Here is a 25,522-nt window from a genome sequence, read left to right as displayed (position 1 = left end):
GCTAGGGTGCTGGCCCACCCCTATGAATTCCATATTTGAAGCATTTTTCTGGGTCAGAGAGTCTTGCTGGCATTTGCCTACGTAAGGGGAATATTATCAAGGATGGCGTTAAAATTATCGCCGTTTTAGCGGCAGAAACCTGCAGCTAAAGCGGCGATAATGGGCTTGATTATATGCCGCAGAGAATTCCAATAGAAGCCCATGTTCACACCATAACATGGGCTTCTATTGGAATTCTCCGTGGCATATTAGCAAGCCCATTATCGCCGCTTTAGCTGCAGTTTTCTGCCGCTAAAACGGCGATCATTTTTAACGCCGTCCTTGATAATATGCCCCTTAGTCTTTCTCTATCTCTGGCAGGCTCTCGGCTCATTCCTTCCCCTTTTCACTGTCTGTCCACTCTTCCAGTCTCCCAGCTCGGAAGGGGGTTTGCCAAAGCACTGCACTTTTGCCCTAACGGGTTATCAAATCCAGGCACATAAAAGCACCAGGGCTGGATTACCAAACATTTTTGACTGGTGCCTTTTTTATTTCCTTGGTGATACGTGAAGACAGTGCAACATGCAAACACCTTTTACCACCTTATCAAGAAATTAGGATTCTAAAAGTTATAATGTCTGACACAAACATTTGAGCACATTTGTTGTGTGACATTTTGTTGTGGCGGTGATGTTGTATGTTGTTTGTGCTGACTTGTATTGTGCTTCGTGACTGCAATGTAATGTTGTTGTGCTTTACTCTAGTGGATTTTTTGCATTGTCATGAGGTGCTCTGTTATGTATTCACTTTGTTGTTATTTTGTTTATTTGTTTTTATGATTTGTTGTTTACTTTGGATACATCAAAAAGATGCTGCTACACTTCCAGCCAAAAGTGGCACATGCCATGAATGTTCCTCTGACAAGCAATCATTTACCACATTTTAGGTCATAAAACAGCACCACTCCAACTCTTCAACTACTTAAGACACCAGTCAGCCCAAATCTGTGTCAGAGACTGTCTGGCTCATTTTGAGTGTGGCAGATGGAGAATACTCTGTCAGGATGGTGGAGCACATTGCCTTCAGCCAACAGAACATTTGCAGGATCAGCACTCAAGTCACAGGACGGCCACCCATCAAACTTTTACAAAGTTTTTTTATTTTCAAAAGATGGAGTTTCTTTTTGAAAATGAAAAAGTAATAACTTCTACACCATAGTGTGAGGTCATTTTTTCTTTTTTTACTGTCCCAGGTTGATGGACAGTAAAACAGCCTTCCCAGCACCCACTTTAAATTGGGCAGGGGGGTCGGATGGGTAAATAGAGTATGGGCCATTGAAGCAGTATGTCGGTAACAGAGGTGGAGAAGCCTCTATAATAATAATAATAATAATAATAATAACCTTGAATTTATAACGCTACCTTTGAAGTGGTTTCCCGGCGCTGGGGGCCCTCGGGAAGATTAAGCGAGCTATTGCCCAGAGTCACATGGTGCTGGGCTGACCTGCCGCCGGGGATCAAACCGTGAACCCCGTGGTGCGGAGTCAGGCACCCTGGTCACTGCACCACACCGCTTCCACTCTGTCAGCTTACCTAAGGCCCTTGGAGACCTTGAGTTTGGTAGATAGGATACTCCATCGCCATTAAAACCGAGTATCCTCACTGCCAAACTCTAAATCTGCCCTCAAGTCTTAACTTACTGTTCACAGTGCTAGCTTTATGTGACACACCCACCCCCAGAGACTGAAGATCAGCCATGTCTGAGTGTCTGCCCCCATGCATCTAATCTGCTTACAGATCCTTGCTGTGCAGGGATCACCATGTGGGTTGTGGGAGACACCAGGCAGAGAGTCTTACAACACAGGTTTAATGCATAATGATCCTTGTCTTCATTAGCACTGGATAAACCCCGCTTTATTTTGAAATGTCTGCATGGTATGGCTTCTCAAGGCTTTATAAAGAAACTAAAACACCAACCAAACAAGCTACTGTCATCTGCCCTCCTTAGCAGCTGCCAGAACACACCAAAGGCAAAGCATATGTGAACTTTGGGTCGCAAAGAAAAAAATATCAAATTTCTTCACATCAATTATTTAATCATGCTAATCACGAATATACATTAATTCGGAAAATAGCAGATGCGCATGGGGCAAACCAAACTCCTTTAGTAAAGATAACTTGGAAATGGCTTTAAAACAGGAAATCCATATAGGGCTTCACTCACAATGATTCACAACCTGAAAGGTGAACTTGCACAATTAAAAAACAGGCAACTTGAACGTACACCCTCAAGGAGTGATATGTGAATAACCTGTTTCCCTCGCCTATTGATAGGAAGGGTCACTTAGGGCTTTGGGTCTCAATGTTGTCGCACCTAGCCCTCAGACTCCTGGGAAGTGTAGTTTCTGGCTGTTTGTCTTGGGGCATTAAATCATCACAAGTGCTTAAAAAATCGACTTTGGTTTACCCTGCATATAGCAAGTGCCTGCAGTTGCAGATATTGATTATGGAAGGTAATTCTACTGCGATTTTAGTACCAACAACTCTGCCACCTCCTGCCCCAAACAGTTCCAAATTCTGACAGCTATTAAAGGCATGTTTAGGTACGGAATCTGCCAAGATCTTTTTATTTTACTATAATTATTAATATCATATAACTCGATACAAAAGCGTTTAGCCAGCCTCTTCATCGTTGGACTGTCACGGTATTATTCAGATTTTTTCCACCCAATGCAGCATACAGCATGGGGCAATTGTTCAGCCCACTCCAGCCAATGGTTCACTTCAATGAGTGGCAGCATTCTGCACTTCCACCAGAAGCACATCCACAAACTAGTTCCCAACAGTGCCACATACGTCTATGACAATAAAAAACATATTTTTGCTTTTAGTAATATTTTTTATATTGATGGGGGCCCGCAGATTACCTGCAATACAACTTTACAAAGACAAAGTCAAAAGGTTAACAGCCAATACCAGAACAATTGACTTTGCCAATGTTATTCCTTGTCAGACTGCTGGGCCCAAGATGGAGGTCTAATGACTGCATGTTAAGTAGTGTGGGGTATTATTCAAATATCTGTTATTTTTCAATCGGGCTATAAATTGTAATTTCTGTACATGATGCTTACATGCCCTTGCTTGTGTTAAGTCACAAGTCAAAGCAGTTCTTTATCCCCAGGTAGCGGACTTGGTGATGCTAGAGATTTCGACATGTTTCGATGCATATCATGGCCAAAGCATTTCCTTTATTGCTCTTTTGTTATTTCTTTAACAGACTACCTGGAGAGATGTGGTGGAAATAGCCTGCTCAACAGTGTACCCTGCCTGCTCTTCCTGCTCCTGCTGCCATTGCTCCAGGCTGTCAATATTGTGTAGCTGTGAACAACTGCTGATTGTGGCGGAATCACCAAAGGATGGGACACCTGAGGATCAGATACATGACCATTCTAAGTGGGGTCACAAAAGGAAGTTGACATGCCAGCAGCATGTTGGTACCTTCCGCCACTTCCTCATCCCTACATCTCTCGTTTTTGCAATTTTAAAAAGTTTTCATCATGCCCTTTCCTTTGGAGGTGTTGGTGGGCAACTAGAGAATGGTGGAATTCAACAGGCCTTAGTACTTCCAAACTTGCTTATTTGAATCCTCTACAGCCGTGAAGATGGACCATCACTCTTGGAATATGAATCAACAAGAAACAAAAGAAAAATTGGCACATTTGCATGAGATATTTTACTATCCCAGAGAATAGGGCAGCAGAGATCGATGTGGTAGAAGATCAACTCGACTGAGGCTCAATTGTGTACAGCCTCCTCGGCAATCGAGTACGAAAGCATGTCGCATGAAAAATGTATTTTTAAATCATGTTTATTTCTCATATTGATGTATCAGTTCTCTTTGTGGATCGAAAAATTATGCCCTCATTGTGCAAAATGGCGATTTGTCCATGATATAAGACATTTTTTTCTGTGAAAAATTAGCACACACCTGTGGCAGGGAAAATGACGTTGAATGAAGGTCATTCTGTGAGCCTTCAATATTCATTATGCAAGCTTTTCCACTACTCTTATGTGTGGTGTCAGAAGTTCCGATCTGTGCACAATGGCAAAGCTCTATGTCTTCAAGGCCTCTACTCTGCAGTGGAGCCTGATTCTTGTTGCTGAGAGCAAACTGCATGCTATGTTCTGCTATGTGTGGGTTTTCTTGGCTCTGCAATAGAAAAGCATAGGGTCAAATTTACAGTTTGACAATTACTTCATCACAAACATGATGGATATCCCATCTGCCTTTTTACAAATGCCATAGGATATAATGCACATGTGATAACACGGGCGTGATATCTTTCATGTTTCCAACGCAGTAAACTGTCTGCCAAAATCTAAATCAGATCCGTAGTCAAGCATTCCAGAATGAGAGATTAGGCAAAGGGATGTGACAAAATGGTCACTCGAGTTGTGTAGTTAAAAACAGAGTAGCACTCAGTCCTCGGATTTGATGTCATAAGAATCTGAAATCCAGATTTTGACAACTTGAGCTTCAAGCAGCCGCTCAGTCATGCATTCTTCAAGTGAAGCAGTCATTCTGTCTTTCTTATGATAGCATGAAAGTTGAACGGTAGAGATTGTGTCTCTTCTTCAGATATATGGAAACCATTGAACACAGAGAGTGGTCAGTTGGGGAGTCAGCTAGGAAAATACCCCAAGCCTCCCTAAGTCTCCAATGAAGATGAAGGAGGACTGGAGCAGGAGCGAGTGACCATTAGCTAAATCGGGGGAATGCCCACTTTGCCACTTGAATCCAATAATCCGCAGCTGCCTTCCTATTGATTCAGGGTTACATCTTTACAAATTGCACCACCTCGCCACCGAATCCCCCACAAAGCCTTAGGCTTCTTCAAAAGAGACATTGTTTTAATGATTTATTAGCATGAGCACATGTTACCAGATGAGTTGTGGTTCAAGCTTAGAGGTTCCAGCGTCTTTCTACCACCTCTACGCAGCTCATGTTTGTAGTATGGTTTACTCTAGATGAGGGCATTTTAAGCACTGGGCTGGCAGTGCCCAGGGCCAAATACGCAAACGACGTTGATACAAAAGTAAAGATTAAAGGCTTAAATTAGAATTTTCATGATACACCAACCTTGGAAGCGGAAATAAAGCATTGGTTGATAACACAGGGCCTTTGTATCGAATAGACTTTGTTTTTAATGTTCTGTACCAGTCTAGTGGCGCAAGTAGGGTGCGATAAGGCATGCGATGTGAAACTGTGCTGCAGTTACATCCAGCACCGGCCTCTTGTGACGTCCTAGCCTCAGTAGAGGGATGTGGGTCGGTGTACTGACTGTCTTGTGCTGTGGATTCTTAGTTTTGGATTTTGCTGGGTCTGTAGCTCATGATCTTGAGAAGGCAGAGAGACAAGGTCTTGTAATCGTACAGTTTAGAGCTGAGGGCACCTTTGGGGAATGGTCGTTCTTTTGATTTGCTCAAAGTAAGAATTTGAGGATAGCAGTCAAAAAATTAGCAGGTTCGTCTGATATTGTCACGTTATGTTTGTTTAGTTCTACAGCTCCCACAGCCAGGTGTTGAGCATGGTTGAAAATAGGACCAAAAAAATATTGGAAAAATAACTTTCCTCTTAACATGTCAAAGCTGAGATGAGGGACCTTCCATGCAAATATAAATCTGTTAAATTAAAAGAATGTTCGGAAGAGTCACGGATGACAATTGACCATTTTGGTATCTGACAGTTAAGACAAAAATGAACATAAGTGGTGATATCTACAGGGGACTCCACTTTATATGCAGTTTAGGACCTAGATATTGGGAAAGTATCTTGTGGGATCTGACCTCCAGTATGTGGAATCGGACTCTGTTTGCAGTTATGGGTGAGATTGCTCTCTTCACAGTTTGTGAAACTAGCTTTCCAGGTCACGAGTCCATGTCTCAGAATGTAGCCTTGAGTGATTGCCAGTGGCTGAGATTACTTCAAGCATTCCTTCCATCACCTTGTAGTTTGTTGCAGTTGATGCCCTAAGTACAATGGGTATGTCCAGATGTAAGTCCCGTCCTCACTGTGGAAAATGGCTCAAGCTATACGTCACTGATGAAACTGAAGTAGATCGAAACTGATCTGGGCTTCCTTGTGTTCCTGTCTGTGGGGGATTTCACCTAGCTGTTTAGGCTGAACTGTTCCTATTGGAGCAGGACAAAGACTGATTTGCATATATAAGATTTCAGTCTAGACTAACAAAGTCAATGAAACACAATGGTCTGGAATGTGGACCCGCTCAATCAGCAGTGAGTGAGATCGATTTGAGCATTCCTTTCATCACCTTGTTGTTTCGTACAAAGCACGTAGAGGAGGCGTAGGCAAGGCAGTCAGACAAGCCAGCATACACAGAGATATCTAACACAGACAGTCATCGAAGGGGCACAGAAAGGCAGTCCGAGCAGAACTGCAAAAAAACAGGTAGTCAAGTAAAAGTCTTACTCTGTCAGTCACAGAAAAAAACCAATAAATGGGCATTTTCAAAGGAGGTGCCCTCCCGCAGTCTCAGCAACAATACAGAAGGAGTTGTATAGCAGCATGTCCGCCACCATATGCAGTTATGCTATAACCGCATGTAGGAAATCATTGTCCAGCCATGCAGGCCAGTGTAAACCCCTCAAGGCATGAAGAAAGAAGGCATACACACAGGCATTAAGGCCTCACAGTATTATTTACAATCCAAAATCCAATATACAACAATGATTTGAAAGGTGCATAGTTGTGTCAGTACAACTGACAAAAGAAAAAGAGAGCTTGCAATTTCTTGCAGCAGAGTGCTCTAACTGTGATTACAAGTTCGCTTTTCTCTTCCTCGACTGTTAAAGAGCCCGAACATAGTAATTTACATAGAAAAGTGAGACATAATGTAAAAAGTTTATGTTGTATGGGGGTGCTTAAATTAATTTAGGGAGTTCAGTTGGTATTCTAGTCAATATGGTTAAGAAGGTCCATAACTCAGGCATATGGCTGGAGAAAGACTGAGAAAAGGAGCATCTTTCTTGAATCATTGGATCCACTTCGCTCTTAAGCATGCCAGGTCCACAGGAGATGGTCAGTTCCTGGTAAAGATATTTAGGTATGGAGTCTTGCATGACAAACAGGCAGTTTTTTACACAATATGGCCTTACATTTGCAGCAGAAGAACACTGAACATAGACAGTCAGATGCAAAGTTCTGTCTAGGACAGCCATGCACAAAGTTGTTGCTAACTGAGAAGATACAGTCAGATAAGAGGAAGGTACCAACAGGCACAGACCTTTCGCCCATATACACAGGCATTGCGCTGGCCTTTCCTGCAGACACCTGCAGAGCATTTGGATCACAAATTTCCCTGCTTTGGTTCCCTCCAGCATTCCTGAGATTGGTGGTATCCCTGTAGGCATCAGGTTGGGGTTCTTCATTGGCTGTGAAGTACGTACAGTTGCTCGGCCAGGTTTTGCCCTCCCCTCCCTAAACAAAGCACAGCTTGCTTGCTTCTTGCACAACACTCCAAGCTAAGACTCTTGCTTCAGCTTTGGTGCCTGCCCACCTCTCTGTTTGCATCTGTTGCTTGCTGTCATCAATGCGTTTGTAATAAAACACAGCTATCTGCAACGACATACGTGTTTTTTTGCTCTCTTGGTGTCATGGGGAGGGAGAAAAACAAGGGGCCTCTTGGCAAGTAGAGAAGTAGAGGGGGTCCTAGCCTCGGTGATACCATTCCTAGCTGTGGACCTTGTCACAAACGTTGGGCGAGCCACTGAAAGCTCGAGACAGGCCTGGCTCTGGCTCAGCTCGAAGCCCTCTTGACCACTTGAGCCCAATAGGAGCCCAGATTTCATGTGTCTGTGCCTGCCACTAGTGCTGGGACCTCATGCGCCAAGAATTAAAGACAACAATTTGATGACAGGGGCATTGATGTAAAACTGACAATTTTTAAACACATACTCCTCAATTGAACATGTAAAAAAGAAATCTCGGCTTCCCCACTTGAGTTGTTTGATTCTATGCAAATGTTTAGTTCCACCAGCACTCCCTTTTCCCATCACCCTGCACAACAAGCTTGGTATGCTGAGCAATCTGATGCTAAATCTCTTAGCTCATGATGTTGTCCCTTTTCAGTCTTTTACTCTTTTAAAATCCATGCATGGTCAATTTTACAGGTTTTAAAGTGAATAAGTGGATAATTTTGATACTACATATCTTTAAATATTTCTCAGGGATTACTGAGTGGCTGTATTTTCTGCAACCAACAGACACAGACTGCTAGTCATAAGTCAAAGATCTTCTGCCATCCTACTGTTTCTGAAATGAAGAACGAGAGTGTGTTTTTTTTGTTGGTTTTTTTTTAGTTTTTTAGTTTTGTTTGCTTTTACCATTTCTTTGACTACTAAAGGATAAATTATTCGTTAATGCTTTGTTTTTGCACCTTCAGGGTACATATTATGGGGCATATTATCAAGGACGGCGTTAAAAATTATTGCCGGTATAGCGGCAGAAAACTGCCGCTAAAGCGGCGATAATGGGCTTGATAATATGCCCTGGAGAATTCCAATAGAAGTCCATGTTCTGGTGTGAACATGGGCTTCTATTGGAATTCTCCAGGGCATATTATCAAGCCCATTATCGCCACTTTAGCGGCAGTTTTCTGCCGCTAAACCGGCGATCATTTTTAACGCCGTCCTTGATAATTTGCCCCTTATTTCGTACAATTATGATTTCTGCCCCCATAAGAGTCTGCTGGTGGAGGGGGTTTAGGTGCAATTTTCTTTTTCTAATTTTCCAGTGATGGGTGCTCAAATTTGTGGAAGCAATTGTGCCATGGCTCTTTCCTTTTCCACATGACTCACTTTTCCTCCTGAAGCCTACTGGTACCGTCTTCTAGCAATAGGGTAGAATTGGGTATCTTTGTTAACTTTGCCTCCAGAAACATACTGGTACTGTCTTCTAGCAATAGGGTGTGATTTAGGTACCCTGACTGTTTGCCTAGCAAATTCTGCTGGTGCTGTGTTATTACTATAGGGTATGACTTGACTTAGGCACCATGTACCAATTCTAAAATTTTCCAACATGTCTCTTTTTCAATTTTCCCTTTACATTTTTTTACTCTTTGATCCCCTCCTAACCCCCCATTCATTTTCTGTTTCTAAAACTGTACGCACCCTTCTTGTACCTCTCCCTGTTTTTTGTCAACTAACCAGTGGTTCAATCAATCAGTCATTTGTAGAGCGCACTACATACCCGCGAGGGTATCAAGGCGCTGGGAGGAGGTGGGGGGTCCGCTACTGATCGAACAGCCAGGTCTTGAGTAGCCTCCTGAAGGTCAGCAGGTCTTGGGTCAGTCGTAGGCTCAGTAGGAGGGTGTTCCAGGTCTTGGCGGCGAGGTGGGAGAGGGATCACCCGCTGGTGGTTGTTCTTCGGATGCGCGGGACGGTGGCGAGTGCGAGGTCGGAGTAGCGGAGCTGGCGGTTGGTGATGTAGAAGGAAAGTCGTCTGTTGAGGTAGGCTTGGCCGGTCTTGTGGAGTGCCTTGTGTGCGTGGAGGAGGAGCTTGAAGGATATCCTCTTGTTGACGGGGAGCCAATGCAGGTTTCTCAGGTGGGGGGGGATGTGGCCGTGGCGTGGTCTGTCGGGGATCAGTCGTGCCGAGGCGATTTGGATGCGTTGCAGTCGTTTGATGAGCTTGGTTGGGGCTCCCGCGTAGAGGGCGTTTCCGTAGTCGAGTCTGCTGCTGACAAGGACCTGGGTAACTGTTCTTCTTGTATCTGTCGGGATCCACTTGTAGACCTTGCGGAGCATGCGGAGGGTGTTGAAGCAGGAGGAGGAGACAGCGTTGACTTGCTTGGTCATGGAGAGCGTTGAGTCGAGGATGATTCCCAGGTTGCGTGCGTGGTCGGTGGGTGTCTGGGCTGCCCCCAGTGCCGTCGGCCACCAGGAGTCGTCCCAGGCTGAAGGGTTGGAGCCGAGGATGAGGACCTTCGTTTTGTCTGTGTTCAGCTTCAGTCAGCTGATCTTCATCCAGTCGGTGACGGCCTTCATTCCTTCGTGGAGGTTGGCTTTGGCAGTGATGGGGTCCTTGGTGAGGGAGAGGATCAGTTGAGTGTCATCGGAGTAGGAGATTATGTTGAGGTCGTGCTGTCGGGCGACGTGTGCGAGCGGGGCCATGTAAATGTTGAACAGTGTCGGGCTGAGGAAAGAACCCTGGGGCTACGCCGCAGATGATCTCAGAGGCTTCGGATCGGAATGGGGCGAGGCAGACGCTCTGGGTTCTGCCGGAGAGGAAGGAGGTGGTCCATTCCAGCGCCTTGTCTCGGATCTCTACGGCGTGGAGGCGTGCGCGTAGTGTGCGGTGGCAGACGGTGTCGAAGGCGGCGGAGAGGTCCAGGAGGATGAGGGCTGCGGTCTCACTGTTGTCCAGCAGGGTCCTGATGTCGTTGTGGTGGCGATGAGGGCGGTTTCGGTGCTGTGGTTGCTGTGGAACCCTGACTGGGAAGGGTCCAGGATTCTGTTTTCTTCGAGGTATCGGGTTAGCTGTTTGTTGACGATCTTCTCGATGATCTTGGCTGGGAACGGGAGCAGAGAGATGGGCCGGAAGTTCTTGAGGTCTCTGGGGTCTACCTTGGGTTTTTTGAGTAGGGCGTTGATCTCGGCATGTTTCCAGCTCTCTGGGAAGGTCGCGTTCTCGAGGGAGAGATTGATCACATTGCGCAGGTGGGGTGTGATGGAGCTACTGGCTTTGTTGAAGATGTGGTGCGGGAATGGGTCTGACGGGGAGCCGGACTGGATTGTGCTCATGGTCTTGATGGTGTCATCGATGCTCACGCTCGCCCAGGCTAGCAGGGGGTCGTGGTCGATGGTGTGCGGAGAGTTTGTTGTGTTGCTGTCTGTTGGGGCTGTCTGGGTGTTGAAGCTGTCGTGGATGTCTGCTATCTTGCGGTGGAAAAAAGTGGCGAGGGAGTCGCACAAGGCTTGTGACGGCGGGATGTCGTTGGTGTTGGAGCTGGGGTTGGAGAGTTCCTTCACGATGTTGAAGAGCTCCTTGTTATTGTGTGCGTTTTTGTCGAGGTGGTCTTTGAAAGAGGTCCTCTTGTCAGTCCTGATGAGGTGATCGTAGTTGCGGGTGGCGTCCTTGTGGGCTGCGTGGCTGTCCGGAGTCTGTTTACTGTGCCATATCTTCTCTAGTTTCTGGCAGGCTCGCTTCGAGGCTAGGAGTTCTGGGGTGAACCAGCTGGCCCTCTTGCTGGTGTCTCTGTGGGGGGGTTTCTTCAGCGGGGCGAGGGTGTTGGCGCAGTCATCGATCAAGCGTCTGAGGCTGTGGGCAGCGTCGTCGGTGTTGGAGGGTTCTGTGGGTGGGCTGAGAGTGAGGTTTGCGTGTAGTTGGTCTTCGGTGATTTTTCTCCAGCAGCAGCAGGGGATCTTTTGGGTGCGATGGTGTGTGGTTAGTTTCTGGAAGGTGAAGTGGATGCAGCGGTGGTCGGTCCAGAGGAGTTTGGTGGTGTGGCTGAAGGAGACGTGGGGGCTTGAGGAGAAGACGGGGTCGAGCATGTGGCAGGGTATGCGTTGTGACGAGTTGCCTCAGTCTGAGGTTGGGGAGGTTATCGATCAGGGTTGTCGAGTTGTTGTTGTTCTCAAGGTGAAAATTCAAAAATAAAATAAAAAAGTTAACTTACCTTCGCCGCCCATTCCCGCATCGTCTCTGCTCCTCTCCTGCCTCCGGCAGGAACAGGAAACAGGAAACAGGCAGTCTCCCTTCCCTCCCCTAAGCCAATCACAACGCTGCAATGTCAGCGCTGTTATTGGTTGGGACGCTGAACATCCAGGCACCTATGGGGAGGCCATTTTCTCTATGTAGGCTGCATGGAGAAAAGGCAGAGTGCGCATGACTGGTTTGGTCGGCCCTGGGGCTGACCAAACAGTCATCGCCCTCAGCAGTGGGCAAGCCACTCCTCCCCGAACCGCCCGCCCCAAATAAACACTTCTGCTTTCTCGCATTGCGAGAAGCAGAAACATAAAATGGTAGTTTTATGTTTCTGCTTCTTGCACTGCGAGAAAGCAGTAGGGCGACGCTCCTCCGCCCTAGTGGAGTAGCCACCCCGATGCAAACAGTGGGCTCACCCCACCCTTGTGCACTTTGTGTTAGCTCAGCCCCTTCCACACTGTGGAATGTTTGGACCCTAGGCAAAATGTAAGCTTGCTGCCTCTTGTACATCAAGGACTGGTCCCACTCCTTCTGCACAATAAGCTCACTTCATCTCCTTGCCCACCAGCCACTTACACAGTGTGGTCTTGTTCAACCTCTTGCAAACCATGTACAGGCCTAGCAGATTATGCACCTTGGACTGGTCCAGCTTCTTATGTTCTCTTGACTGGCACAACCTCTTTCACACAAAGGGCTGGTCCACCACATGCACACTGCAGGCTAGCCCAAGTCTCTTGCAAACTGAGTGCTGGCCAAGCTCCTTGCACTCCATGGTCTGGCCTATTCTCCTTACACACCATGGATCCTACCTTCTCCTTTTTCAGCAGAGGCTAGCCCAGCCCTCAGTGCATCATGGTCTATTCTAAACTCTTGTGCTCAATGACTCCATCCAGCCCCTTGCACATGCTGTAAGGGTCCAGTACCTTGGTGAAATTATATTTTATTTGGAGGGCAGCCTCTTCACACAGGAATCTGGAGCCATTAAGGTAGGATGTAAGCTCTTTGTTCCATGGTAGGCAGCTAGGTTACAGCCACATCAGCTAGACCCTGTTATGACTCTGTACTCCAACTATAATCAACCCCCAGACCTCACTCAGTACACTTACACCAACAATACACGCATCAGTACATTCTCACACGTTAAACTTGAAGGCTGTAAGAATGTGTTGATGCATGGAATGTTGGTCTCGCTGTGCTGGATGAAGCCTGGGAGTTCATTTTAGTTGGATGAGAATAGAGCCATAACAGGACCTATCTGATGTGACTACGAGATCCACAAGTAATCAGGGCATGCAGAGAAAAATATAAAAAAGAGACCAAAAGGAGGAAACTCACCCTGCAGGCAGAAGCTTGGGCAGATCTGAGAGAGGCAGGGGAAAGAAGGGACCTAGTGGGGTTCTGGAGAATCATCAATAAACCGACCTTTCAAGAAAATGATTCTCCGGAGATAGGGGCTAACATCCTCCCGGAGCAGTGGGTCACACACTTTAGGAGCCTGTATAACCATGAATCGGGTCCTCACGTAGAGTCATCAGTGACCCCAAGTCAGGCTCCTCCAGTAGTATTTACCCTTAAGGAGATCACGGCAGGGATGGAGAGTCTAACTAAGAATAAAGCCCCGGGCCCAGATGGAATTCCCCCTGACCTTTTTCTTAGTAATATAGATCTTTGGGCCCCACTGATGACCAGGGTCCTAAACACTGCTATCACCTGCGGTCTCCCTCCATCATGGTCTAAAGCGATCATTGTGCCAATCTTTAAAAAGGGCAACAAGGACGACCCCAAGTGTTATCGGCCTATTTCCCTGATTGACGTCTCGGCTAAACTTCTGGGAAGGGCACTCCTGAACAGATTGTCCGAGTGGACCGAAGAGAACAACATCTTCTCGGACACTCAATATGGGTTCAGGTCAGGGAGGTCCACCAGCGACCAATGCCTGAACCTATATATGCTGACTGCCAAATATACTCTGGCCAGTAAGGAACCCATTTATATGGGATTCATGGACCTGGCAGCAGCATTCGATCACGTCAACAGAGGGAAGTTGTGGGACATGATGGCAGGGATGGGGATCGAGAGCGGCCTAATTACCATACTAAGAGAGCTGCATAGCGACACCACGGCTAGAGTTAGATTTAACAGGGAGGGAGGTTTGACGGACTCCTTTCCATGCAAAAGTGGAGTCAGACAAGGTTGTATTCTTGCCCCTTTTTTGTTCTCCCTTTACATTAATAATTTGGAACAGTTTCTTTTGGGCTTAAAGGCAGATTCCCCAAGGGTTGGGACGCGGCAAATCCCTGTCCTGCTTTACGCAGACGACGCGGTCTTGCTGGCACGTACACCACGAAGCCTACAGATTCTGATAGATGGGTTCGTCAAGTTTATGAGCGATCTGGACTTATCTGTCAACCTAAGCAAATCTTACGTGCTCCTGGCAGGCAAAAAACCTTCCTCAAAATTTTCTTACACAATAGGCTCCCATTGTTTAGAGGAGGTTAAAACGTTCTCCTATCTCGGAGTAACCTTTGATGGTGCTCTTCAATTTAACTCCTTGGTGGAAGAGCGCTGTAACAAAATGATTGCCTCTAACGGGGCAATAGCCGGATATGGCAGGAGGTTGGGCAGATGGAGTCCGGAACAGGTGATGAACCTGTACGGCTCCATAACATGCGCTAAAGTAAGCTATGGGGCAGAAGTTTGGGGCTTCGGGAATACCTCTAGAATTGACCAGGAAGAGAACAAACATCTGAAATCTATCCTGAGGGTACCACCCAGCACTGCTGGACTCATAGCTCACAGGGAGCTAGGGAGGCCATATCTGGTCGATTTGTTAAAACTTAGGCCAATTGTGGCGTGGCTAAAAATCTGGGTAAATCCAGACGCGCATCTAAGTAGAAAAATCTTACTGGACTGCCTAGGTAGGACCCACTGCATGCGCATCCCATGGCTCAAATATGTGAGAAACACTCTTGAGGAACTAGGGTTTGGAAACCTCTTCAAGAACCCCACCACCATTTCAGCACAGCACAAGAAACAAGTAGGGGAAATTTTCCTAGAGCGGAAAACCCAATGCCGTGCTCTGGCTGAAGGGGAAAAAAAGTCAATAAGGGCTCATACTTTGGTGAAGAGTGTGGAGGGTATGGAGCCCTACCTGTATCTTGTACACAATACACAGGACAGATTTCTTATGTGCCGTTTCAGACTGAGCCTACTTCCTTTTATGTTGGCCTCGCCAGCAGGTTTTACCATGTCAATCGAGCAGAAGGGACCCTGCGGCTGCGACAATCGGTCTCCGCAGGACTCCCTTCATTTTACTTTGCTCTGTCCCTATTATTCAATGCCCAGGCGTAGATTTCTAGTAGACATCCTAAAAAAGGCCCACCTGGAACATGCCAGAGATGCACTAATCTACTTGCAAAAAGCTTCTGACCCGCTAACCTTGTGTTGTGTTATGAATTTTATCAAGGTTGCGGTCCGACTAAGGAAGACGAGGGGAGAGGATTAAAAGACTTGTGACTCCCTGTTTTAAATTTACAGCCTTGTATGTTAGTATTTTATTGTCATTTATGCACAAGGATCTTGACTAATATTTAATGCCGTTTTATCTATGTATGTGTGCTTTTATGGTGTTTTTTAATCACCGAATAAAGATTCTTGAATGAAAATGACTATAATCTAACTGTCTAGCATGGAAGAAAGAATGTACCTCCTATCTGAAAAGCTCCTGACTATTGAATAAAGACCATACCTGCTAACTAGTAGGAGTGGGGGTAATGTGTAATTCCGCAAAGCATAACAATTAATTATTTTTAGAATTTCACAAGATTATGCAGAGTTACACAAGAAGAGTAATTTTGCATTTAGCACTATTTCTTGGCACATAAATGCCCTCTCACATTCAAAATGGAGGAAAGGATGCATTAGTCTCTAAGAAATAGCGCTAAATGCAACAGAACAAGAATTGCATGACCGAGGAGCCACTTATGCCCGCTAAACATGCTTGGTGTAAAATTTTCCTCAAATTTACTCCCGGAATCTAGCGCTATTTTCATGCTGCAAAATGCGTTAAGAAATAGCGCTAAATGCAACTGAACATGGATAGCAAGCACAGCAACCATTCATGTTAGCTAAATGTGCTCATGGGATATGACATTCCCCCAATTTGGTACCAGCATTAGGCTCTATTTTCTTAGCCAAAATGCAGCTTGGCTTCCAAAATGGACACACAGATGCCGTTGGCCCTAAGAAATGGTGCTTAATGCAGCAGAACATGAATAACGAGCTAAATGTTCTCTCGCTATCGGATGTTTTCCCCCAAATTACTCTTAAACATGCGACCAGGAATAATCGCATCATTATCGGTAATTCTGCATCAAAGAGTAACGTGCAATTACCGAAATTAGTCCGACATAATTGAAATTCCACCCTGGCCTACTAACTACAACAATGTACTTAAGTCTGTCCATTGGAACCACTTTGCTCAGGTGGTATTACCTCACAATGAGTAGCCAATGAGGTATCACCTCCACACACAATAGGGCTTGGAACTCTGGGAATTGCTGCCTCCTCATAGGCTGGTGTTTGCCCATCACCAGGTAATGCCAGATATCTGGCTGTCTCCTACTGCACCGCTCTTGCATGCCTCGAGCCCTCTTCTACAAGGTATCCGCAGTCTTCGTATGCGCTCCTGGAAGTTTTGAAGACCTATGCCTGGGGTAAGTCCTGCTTCAGGGTGCCAAGGGGCCTGTCCAATCACGAACCCTGAGATCTCCCCACTCTCCTGTCTCTCACGACACTTCTGCACTAGCTACCCCTCCAATAAAGGTGCAGTATGAGCCGAGTCTTTTACAACTCAATGAATGGCCGCCATTTTGATCTTCTGGGCTTTCTGAGAGCATGACCCAATTGAAATCGATGGTGCTCCTCAGCTGCTTTAGCCTACGAATTAAGTGAGGGTCTATTTTAACGTGCCTACAGGCCAATTTGTCCTCAGGACTTCTGTGTTTGAAGGTAAACACTTTTAGAAACGAAAACGAGCAGGCTCTAGTTCATGTTTGGGGGTTTGGGAATGGTGAACTCTGGTACCCGTATTCGAATTGGTGAGAGACTGAGAGTACACGGGTTGTTAAATGTGGCATGCTTATTTTAGTTATTTGTGTTTTCAGACCATTATAAGCAGTTTTAAATACACATAGCCTAATGTAAGTTTTTCTGTTTCAAAAAGAATTAATACAGGAATTTGCTAATTTTCCTCACACATTCTTACCGGTCTACACTAAAAAGAAGCCGGTGGTTTTGACTGAGAGAGAAAACTATTCACCACTTCCAATTAGTGGGTGGCCGCTCAGCAGCCCATAGAAGATTAATGTGTCAGTAACCCGTAGAGAGGCGCTTATCTTTGTCCTGGAGGTCCCTTGGAGGTGACGCTGGGACGAAATGTACTGCATGCCCTGTGGGCAGAGCCCAGGGAGGGGAGAGCTATCCGTGCAGACGCCGAGCACCCCTTGTTCCACGAGCCCTTTAAAAACCCCACTACTGCTGGAATGCTGCGCGCGCGATGGCCCAGTGAGGTCAGAGCAGACGCTATATTTATCCTCGCCCGTAACCTGAGCAGAGAATTCCAGCGGCCCTTCACGCAGAAGCGTTGCTCCGGACTGGCGGGCCCTTGGGGGCAGGTGCAGCCACCTTACCCCTTCCGGAGAGCCGGACGAGTCTCCCCGGGGTGGCGGGTGGGATCCAGAAACTCCGTTAGGAGTCAAGCACAGGTCGGTAGACATTTCTTTATAATTCTTACCTGTGTGTGTTCTGTTTTTTCGACTCAGGGTTGGGACAGTGGCTTCTATTTTGGGAGCCGGAAGTGCAGGCGCTCACATCTATGACGCGATAACATGGAACGGAGCCGGCCCGCGCGCAGGTAGTTATTTATTTCACGCTTTTTGAGTAGCGCTCATACCCGCGTGCATTCGAGGACTGTGCTCCGATGCAGAATAAGTTGTTTGCCTGTAACAGCCGTTCCCTTAGCACTGGCATTTTTAATAGATTCGCCCTCGCTGGCAGGCTAACAAAGTGTTTCTGCTCACTTCTAGTTGGGTGAAAGCTGTATTCGGGGTGATGAGGTTAGAAATGATTCTAATAACCTCTCTGTAGGGCGGAGTGACATGAAGCAAAATGATGGGCAGGGGCATCGCCTGGGGTGGGGTTGGGTGGGGAGGTTACACCCCTCCTAATAAATAAATGTTGATATATTTTCTGGTTAATAGTTGGGTACAAGTGCTTCCAGTCGGGTATGGGGAGGTGTCTGTCGAATTTCACTAGGGATGTTTACATATACACACACACAATAACACACACACACACTGGTTCTCTGTTTCTAAAGTCTTTAAAAAAATGTTGTTTATGTTCGGTTGGTTGGTTATTTTTGCAAAGTCTTGAATTTTCTCTTACTTAGTAACCCTACCAATCTGCATTCCTCTCACTTTTACTACCCCTTAAACCCCCCTCATACACCATCCTTGTATAATGTATTTTAATATTAAATGCCAGCGTACTTGTTGGAAAATCTGAAGCTCGATTCCCCCTTCTTCAATCTCCCTGACCAAGCTACATCCCTGATGATGGGGGTCCCTCATAGAAAGCAAAGATGGTCTCCTGCGACTTGCATGCCCCACAGATTTTCGTAGGCCTGAGTCCGAATGGTGGGTCCTCTGAACTGAATGGTGGAGCCCTTACGCAGGGGCCGTGCTACGCCCCTGTGCTGACTGCTATACCATCTGCCAACGCATAAACAGCAGGAGGTGCAGGCCTACCTCTGTGGCATGTTTGTAGAAAGACCACTGTCCCTGAAAAGAAGGCACGACTTGGGCTTGAGCTGTGAGTGGCACCTCCCCAGCCAGCTTGCCGTTCAGATCCTGAGACCTCCCCATGGGACTCTCAATCTCTGTGATATTATAAGGACACTAGCCGGTCAGGGGGAGATGCAAGGCGCTGGGGAGGGGGGGTGCTACTGGTCGAAGAGCCAGGTCTTGATGAGTCTTCTGAAGGCCAGCAGGTCCTGGGTCTGTCGTAGGATGGTGGGGAGAGTGTTCCAGGTCTTGGCGGCGAGGTAGGAGAAGGATCTGCCACCGGCGGTGGTTTTTCGGTTGCGAGGGACTGTGGCGAGGGCGAGGTTGGCTGAGCGGAGGCTTCGGGTGGGGGTGTGGAAGCTGAGTCGGTTGTTGAGGTAGGTGGGTCCGGCTCATGCTTCCTGTGTATAAAATGATGCTCAGATTTCCCATGTGAGGTAAAAATGCTAAAATGTTATGCATGACTTTGAGATACTCAGGTTCCATGTGTGAGTTTGAGATGCTCACACTCCATGCATGAGGTAGTGATTCTTAGGTGTACCGTGTGACATTGAGATACTCTCCCTCGTTTGACATAGAGATGCTTGCAATCCCTGTGAGGTTGAGATACTCACCCTCGTTGTGGGAGATGATCACACTGATTGTGTGAGGTTGAGATGCTCATGCTCTTGTGGGAGGTTGAGATGGTCACCCTTTCTGTGTGTGGTTGAGATGCTCACACCGCTTGTGTGAGGCTATGATGCTCACATTTTCGATGTGAGGTTGAGATGCTCACACTACATGCGTGAGGTAGTGATTGTTAGGTTTCCCGTGTGACATTGAGATACTTTCCCTCGTGTGACATAGAGATGCTTGCATTTCCTTTGTGAGGTTGAGATACTCGCCCTCATTGTGGGAGATGATCATACTCATTGTTGGGAGGTTGAGATGCTCGCGCTCTCGTGTGAGGTTGAGATGGTCACACTTTCTGTGTGTGGTTGAGATGCTCACAACCCCTGTATGAGGCTATGATGCTCACATTTTCGATGTTAGGTTGAGATGCTCACACGTTCTGTGTGTGTCTGTGTTTGTGTGTGATGCTCAATGCTTACACTCCCTGCATGAGGCATGATATCGAAGCTCCCTGTGTGAGGTTGAGATGATCACGCTCCTGTGTGAGGTTGAGATGCTCACACTTTGTGTGTATGGTTGTGATGCTCACACCCCCTGTGTGAGGCTGTGATGCTCACATTTCTGATGTGAGGTTGAGATGCTCATACTTTCTGTGTGTCTGTGACACTCATGCTTCCTGTGTGAGGTTGTGATGTTCATGCTTTATCTGCATAATATGATGCTCATATTTTCTGAGGGAAGTTAAAATTCTCACGTCATAATTCATGTGTGCTTTGAGATACTCTGTCTCCCTTTCTAAGATGCTGATATTCCCTGTGTGGGGTTGAGATACTCACACTTTCTGTGTGTGGGTGAGATGCTGACGCCCCCTGTGTGAAGTTGAGATGCTCATGCTCCCTCTGTGAAGATGTGGGGTTCGGGCCCTTTGAGTGAGGGTGGACTGATCAAGTCTACTGTGTCAGCAGGAGTTATTGAGGTCCAGTGTGCAAGGATGAGATCCTCAGTTAGCTTCTCAGAGTGAGATCCATGGAGTTCCTGTGTGATAGTTGTTTGGGTTCCTTGATTGTATGGTAGGTTGGTTGCATGCACTGCTGGTAATAAAACACGGTTATCATGAAGGGGAGGGTAATAGAACTGCAGAAGGTTCTGGCATTAACGGTCTCCTAGATTTTCACTTACTTGGATAGGTAGTTCAACTTTTTCTGGCAATAATGTCACTTCATTTGACACATCTCCAGGGGTGCGATGAGATCTATGTATGATATGTGAACTTTAGTATAATAAAAAACAATAATAAGCGAATATTGCAAAAAAAGGACACCGGGGGTAAAGCTGCAACATGGCAGATACTAAACAGAGTGTCAATGGTGTGCCAACTCCTCACCTCAGAGACTAAGTCAAAAACATAGGACCCTTCAACAAACCTCCTTGACTACAGTTCTTATGGCAACGTTTTTCATTTTTGTTTTTTACTAACATCACTTTTATTTCTTCTTTGCCATTCTCTGTAATGTTACATAATGTTTCTTCTCTCTTCCTTTTCTTTCATTTCTCTTATTCTTCCTTCTTTATTTCCTTCTCAAGTTCCTCTTATTATTTATTGTTTATTATATAACACTTTTATTGATATAATATTACTGATCATGTTGTTTCTTTTAATACCCTATTCAATTGTTACACTCCATGATTGTTTTTTCTTTTTATTATTATCGAACTATTTACTTCAATAAACATATTTTTAAACTTAACAAAGGATTTTTCGTGTCTGCCGCTGACAGCAGCAGACCCGCTGTTGGCTGCTAGTGTGGAACTCTCACACAGGATGGTAGTGTTTGCTCTGTGTGTGGCATACATTAGCCTTTGGGTTCATTGTCAGTGTTACCTTTTACCCAGGAACTTAAGTTGTATGCAGTCACTGTGCGTCTCTCATACAAGACCTGATGTTTGCTCTCAGGATTAGCCTGTCACATTAGGACTCTGATGTTTGTTGTCATTCTCATACGAGGCAAGATGTTTGCTGTCAGTATTAGCCTGTCACTCAGGGCTCTGATGTTTGTAGTCAGTGTGGGCCTCGCATGAGCTCTAGTGCTTGCTGTCAGTGTGTGATATTTTCTGTCTCTGTAGGTCTCACACACATAATAAGTTCTGGTGCATTCTGCCATTGTGGTTCTCAAGCCATAGTGCTTGTTGATAGTGTGGGTATCACACGAGCACTCATGTTTGGTGTTATTGTGGTTTTTCACATCAAACCTGCTCTCCGCTATCAGTGTGGCCCCTGACACAACAGCTCTTGTGTATGCTGTTCGTGTATGTCTCAAACGCTGAAGCTCTTGTGTTTACTGTCAGTGTGGTTTTCCCACATGAAACCTGGTCTTGGTTGTCAGTGTGGGCCACTCACACACAAGCTCTGGTGGTAGCTGTTTCATGAGTCTCGCACACAGCAACTCATGTGTATTCTGTCGATGCATGCGGGCATTAGTGTTCAGTGTTAGTGTGGGCCACTCATGGGAGACCTGATGTTTGTTGTTGGTGTGAGTAAGAAACTGGGGTATTAGTTGAGAGGGGAGAGTACCCACCTCAAATAATAACCACAGTCCTTGTCGGGGTTGACCAGTAAAGTCACTGAATTAAACTGAGCTGAACTCCTGGTAGATATGGCACAGAGGTGGCAGGCTTAACTTAGTGGCGATGTTTAAAGTATTTATGCAGAACTCACACAGTAATACAGTCAAAACACAACACAAGAAAAATACCAGACCAATTTAGACAAATAGAGTACATTTTAATAAAATGACTCCAAAATGCCAAAAATCCAATAGGTAGAACCAGAGGTCTGAAGATTTGAAGTTTAAGGTAAAAATAATGCCAAAAGCATTAAGTACCAACCGTGATCATCTGGTTGCGCTAGTCCGGGACAAGAGTAAGTTGTAAGGTCAACTACAATGGAGCGCGGCTCCGATACAAGACACGTTTAATCGCAGTGAAAAGTTTTACCTTTGGACTTCGTCTCTGGAATGGAAAACAAAAATCCCCAGCAAGGCAAGGCAACAGATTGAGACAGAAAAGGGCTTCACATCATTGGATAGCTGCTGTACAAGATCTTGGTGAAGCCATTGACCTTTTGGTGGGAAAGCTCAGAATGGGAGAAGTTTAAATTTAAATGCTCAGAGAAGGTCCCTTGCTGGCTGGACTCTTTTTGCACCTTTGCTGGTGAAGATTTCTACCTTCAGACTTAGGACCTGATTACGATCTTTGCACATGGGCTACTCGGTCACAATGGTGCCATATATCCATCCACCGTATTACAAGTTCCATAGGATATAATGGAATTGTAATTTAGGGGATGGAATGTCTGTCACGTTTGTGATGGAGTAACCCTGTTTGCCAAGATCGAGGTCCCGCTGAATCAGATTTGCTGCTGTGGAGAAGAACTTGCTGGAGCATCTTGATTCTCTGGTCCAGCAGCCGTGCATCTTTTTCAGATCGGCTTGGCTGGTTGGTCCCTTTCCTCCGTCGGTTCTCAGAGCAAAAAGCTGGCAAAAAAGTTTTTAAGGCCTGGGTTTTACAAAACTTGAGGAGGAGTCCAGAACCTTGGTGAAAGCACTTGGGGGTCAAGATTCCCTCAAGCAGAGGCTTTCCGCAGGGTCCAAGGCAGGTCCAGTAGGAACTGGTCATCTGGCAATGCAGAAAAGGCCCCTTGAAAGATGTTGTGTCACTGTAGCCCAGACAGGAGATCAGCCTTATGACCCGTTGAGTCTACTACTTTGTGCTGGGTAGAAGAGGAAAAGCAGGTACAGTCTTTAAGGCTTTTCTCAGGTCACAGACAGCAGGTCCAGATCTCTTTTGTTCTTCCACAGGTCTAGAAGTGATCCAGGGTGAGTGCTGTAGGTGCCAGCCATTATGCCCAGTGCCAGCCTGCAGGTGGGGGATATTCCTGGCCACTCCCTAATCAATAGGGTAACATTTCCCGGAGTGACCCTTTCACATGTGCAGCACTTCCAATGCGTTTTACTGTTATAATTCCCACGGTGCTCCTCTCGGCTCAAAACCTACATGGCAGAACCTTTCTTCACATGTGCAATGCTCCTGTGCCCTCCCTAGAGGCATGCCCAGGGTAATGAGCTACCCCTCCTCTGTGGTCACTCAAAAGTGATTTTGGTGGCAGCTCTCTCACACTACCTGATTGACGAGATGGACAATGGAAGGGAGGCAGGTCCAGGTGTTAGATACATCTGCCTGGGACAGGGTAGGCCAGTTTGAAGTTAATTTAAGTTCCTCTGCACAGCCTATATGGTTATCCTGCCAGAGAAACAGAACACCTACCTACACCCAAGGCCTTTGTCTCAGCTCTGCAAGCAAATTCACACTGCATCAGGGAGCTATACAGCTCCTGGGTGACAGTTGGAGGCTCGTGCAAATGGGATTCTAGAGTCTTTAGGCAGACAACAGGTAACTTTCCTAAAGTACATGTTTTAAATATTGATTACAAATCTGGCTTGGCCAGTGAATTGGGCATGTAATAAATATTTTTAAAGGTCCAAACATTAAATCTTTAGCTCCTTCCTAAGCGGATATAGCTAATATTCAGTTTGATAGTGTATGCCAATGCTTTCATATGGAATAGCAAACCCTGATACAGTGAAAATTGCCTTTTAGATCTTTTCATTTTAAGAAAATGTGTAACATAAATCTTCTACATCTCGAACTCTTAAATCCCATGCACCATTTTGGGCATCTAAGGTTGACTGAGGGGTGATATATCAATATTCAAAATGAGAGTTGGGGACTGTCAAATATTCTTATTTTGCCAGTAAAATTAGCATTTTAACTTGCACTGCCAGGCTACTGGTGGCAGGCCTACAGTCATATTTACATTACCACAAAATGGATGGCACTTTGAGTGCCACAGCCCGCCTGTGAAATGTTACTTACAGGCCCTGGGCACACTGTAGTACCATATACTAGAGACTTACAAGTAAGTTAAATATGCCAATTAGGGGAATGCCAATTTCTTCATGTTGAAAGGGGGTGCATAGGCACTTTACCACTGGTTAACAGGAGGAAGGTACATAGAATTCTACACCTAGCAAAACCTGTCAAGGTAAAAATCTGGGGTTGTACCACACAAATGATGGTCATCTCTAACAGTATGGTTTCCATACATGGAAAGTGTGATGTTTTCTATTCGTGTGGGTTTCTTACACTGAGCTGTTGTATTTGCTGTCAGTGTAAGTCTCACCCACAGGACTTGTTGCGTTTTCTCCGAGTCTGTGCTTCTCTCACATCTCAGGTACTTGCTGATATAGTGGGTTTCAGACATATGGATCTCTGATAGTCACTGTCAGTGTAGATCTCACATAAGCGCTGGGGCTTGTGACAGTGTGATGTTTCTTGTCTTTGTATGTCTCAAACACATAAGTCCTGGTGTATGCTGTCTGTAATGGTCTTAGACACAGGAACGCTAGTGTTTACCATCCGTATAGATTTCTCACGTGCGACCTGGATGTTTGTCATCAGCGTGGGTCCCACACACATGTTTTCAGATGGTTTCTGCTTGTTTGGCATTCACTCACAAAGCTGTTGCGTTTGATATCTGTGTGGGTCTCACACACTGGAGTGCTGTTATTTACTATTAGCGTTGGCCTCTTGCTTGTGATCTGGTGTTTGCTGTCATCATGGGTCCCATACATAGGATTTCTTGTGTTTTCTACTAGTGTGTTTTTCATACACAGATCATTTGTATTTGCTTTGGTTCTGGGTCTCACAGGCAGGAGGTTTGGTGTTTTCTGTCAGTATACAGGGCCGGACTGGGAACCAAAACCGGCCCTGGCAAAGTGCTCGTAGGCCGCCCCCACACCCTTCGCGGAGGGGGGAGGAGAGGGGGGGGGGCACCGAGGTCTTTGCCAGGGCCGGTTTTCGGCCGATTTAGTTACAGGGCCGATTTTGCAGCTAAGCTGCAAAAACGGCCCTGTAACAAAAACAGCCCCCAGGGGCCCAAAACCGGCCCCCACCCTTGCGGCGCACCGGGGGATTGCCCGGTGCCTGCTACGGCCAGTTCGGCCCTGTCAGTATAGGCCTCTCACACAAGATACTTGCTGATTGCTGTCAGTTTCAGTGACACACACTAGCTTGGGTGTTTACCACCATTGAAGGTTTCAGGCACAGGTGCTGTGGTGTTTTCTGTCAGTGTGGATTTTCCACAGGTACTATGGTGTTTGGTGTCCGAATGGGATTCAGACACAGATCGCTGTTGTTAGCTGTCAATGTTGGTCCCACATACAGGAGTTTTGGTGTTTTCTACTAGGATCGGTTTTACACACCTAGCTCTTGTATAGAAAATTTAGCATATCTATCCATGTAATAAA

The 25,522-nt window shown here is 46.1% G+C and overlaps 2 protein-coding genes across 7 annotated transcripts in view; both read left to right on the top strand.

The window, feature by feature from the left end:
* THY1 (Thy-1 cell surface antigen) overlaps positions 1 to 8,463 on the top strand; it is an 84,592-nt gene extending 76,129 nt beyond the window's left edge. For both annotated transcript variants that reach the window (XM_085645943.1, XM_085645942.1), the window contains one exon: positions 3,256 to 8,463. In XM_085645943.1, the coding sequence (XP_085502069.1) occupies positions 3,256 to 3,356 (101 nt within the window). In that variant the 3' untranslated portion in view covers positions 3,357 to 8,463. The remainder of the gene's footprint in view (positions 1 to 3,255) is intronic.
* An 8,689-nt stretch (positions 8,464 to 17,152) lies between these two features.
* USP2 (ubiquitin specific peptidase 2) overlaps positions 17,153 to 25,522 on the top strand; it is a 293,747-nt gene continuing 285,377 nt past the window's right edge. Inside the window, exon 1 of one of the 5 annotated variants that reach the window (XM_085645929.1) lies at positions 17,153 to 17,468. The gene's annotated coding sequence lies outside the window, so the exon portion shown is untranslated. Of the gene's footprint in view, positions 17,618 to 25,522 lie in introns of all 5 variants that reach the window. The other 4 variants (XM_085645936.1, XM_085645935.1, XM_085645940.1 and 1 more) reach the window with 4 other exon arrangements.

This window comes from Triturus cristatus, chromosome 3_1, assembly GCF_964204655.1.
Source record: "Triturus cristatus chromosome 3_1, aTriCri1.1, whole genome shotgun sequence".
Classification (NCBI taxonomy): domain Eukaryota; kingdom Metazoa; phylum Chordata; class Amphibia; order Caudata; family Salamandridae; genus Triturus; species Triturus cristatus.
The sequence above is the reverse complement of the archived record's forward strand: the minus strand, read 5'-3'. Positions and strand labels throughout refer to the sequence as shown.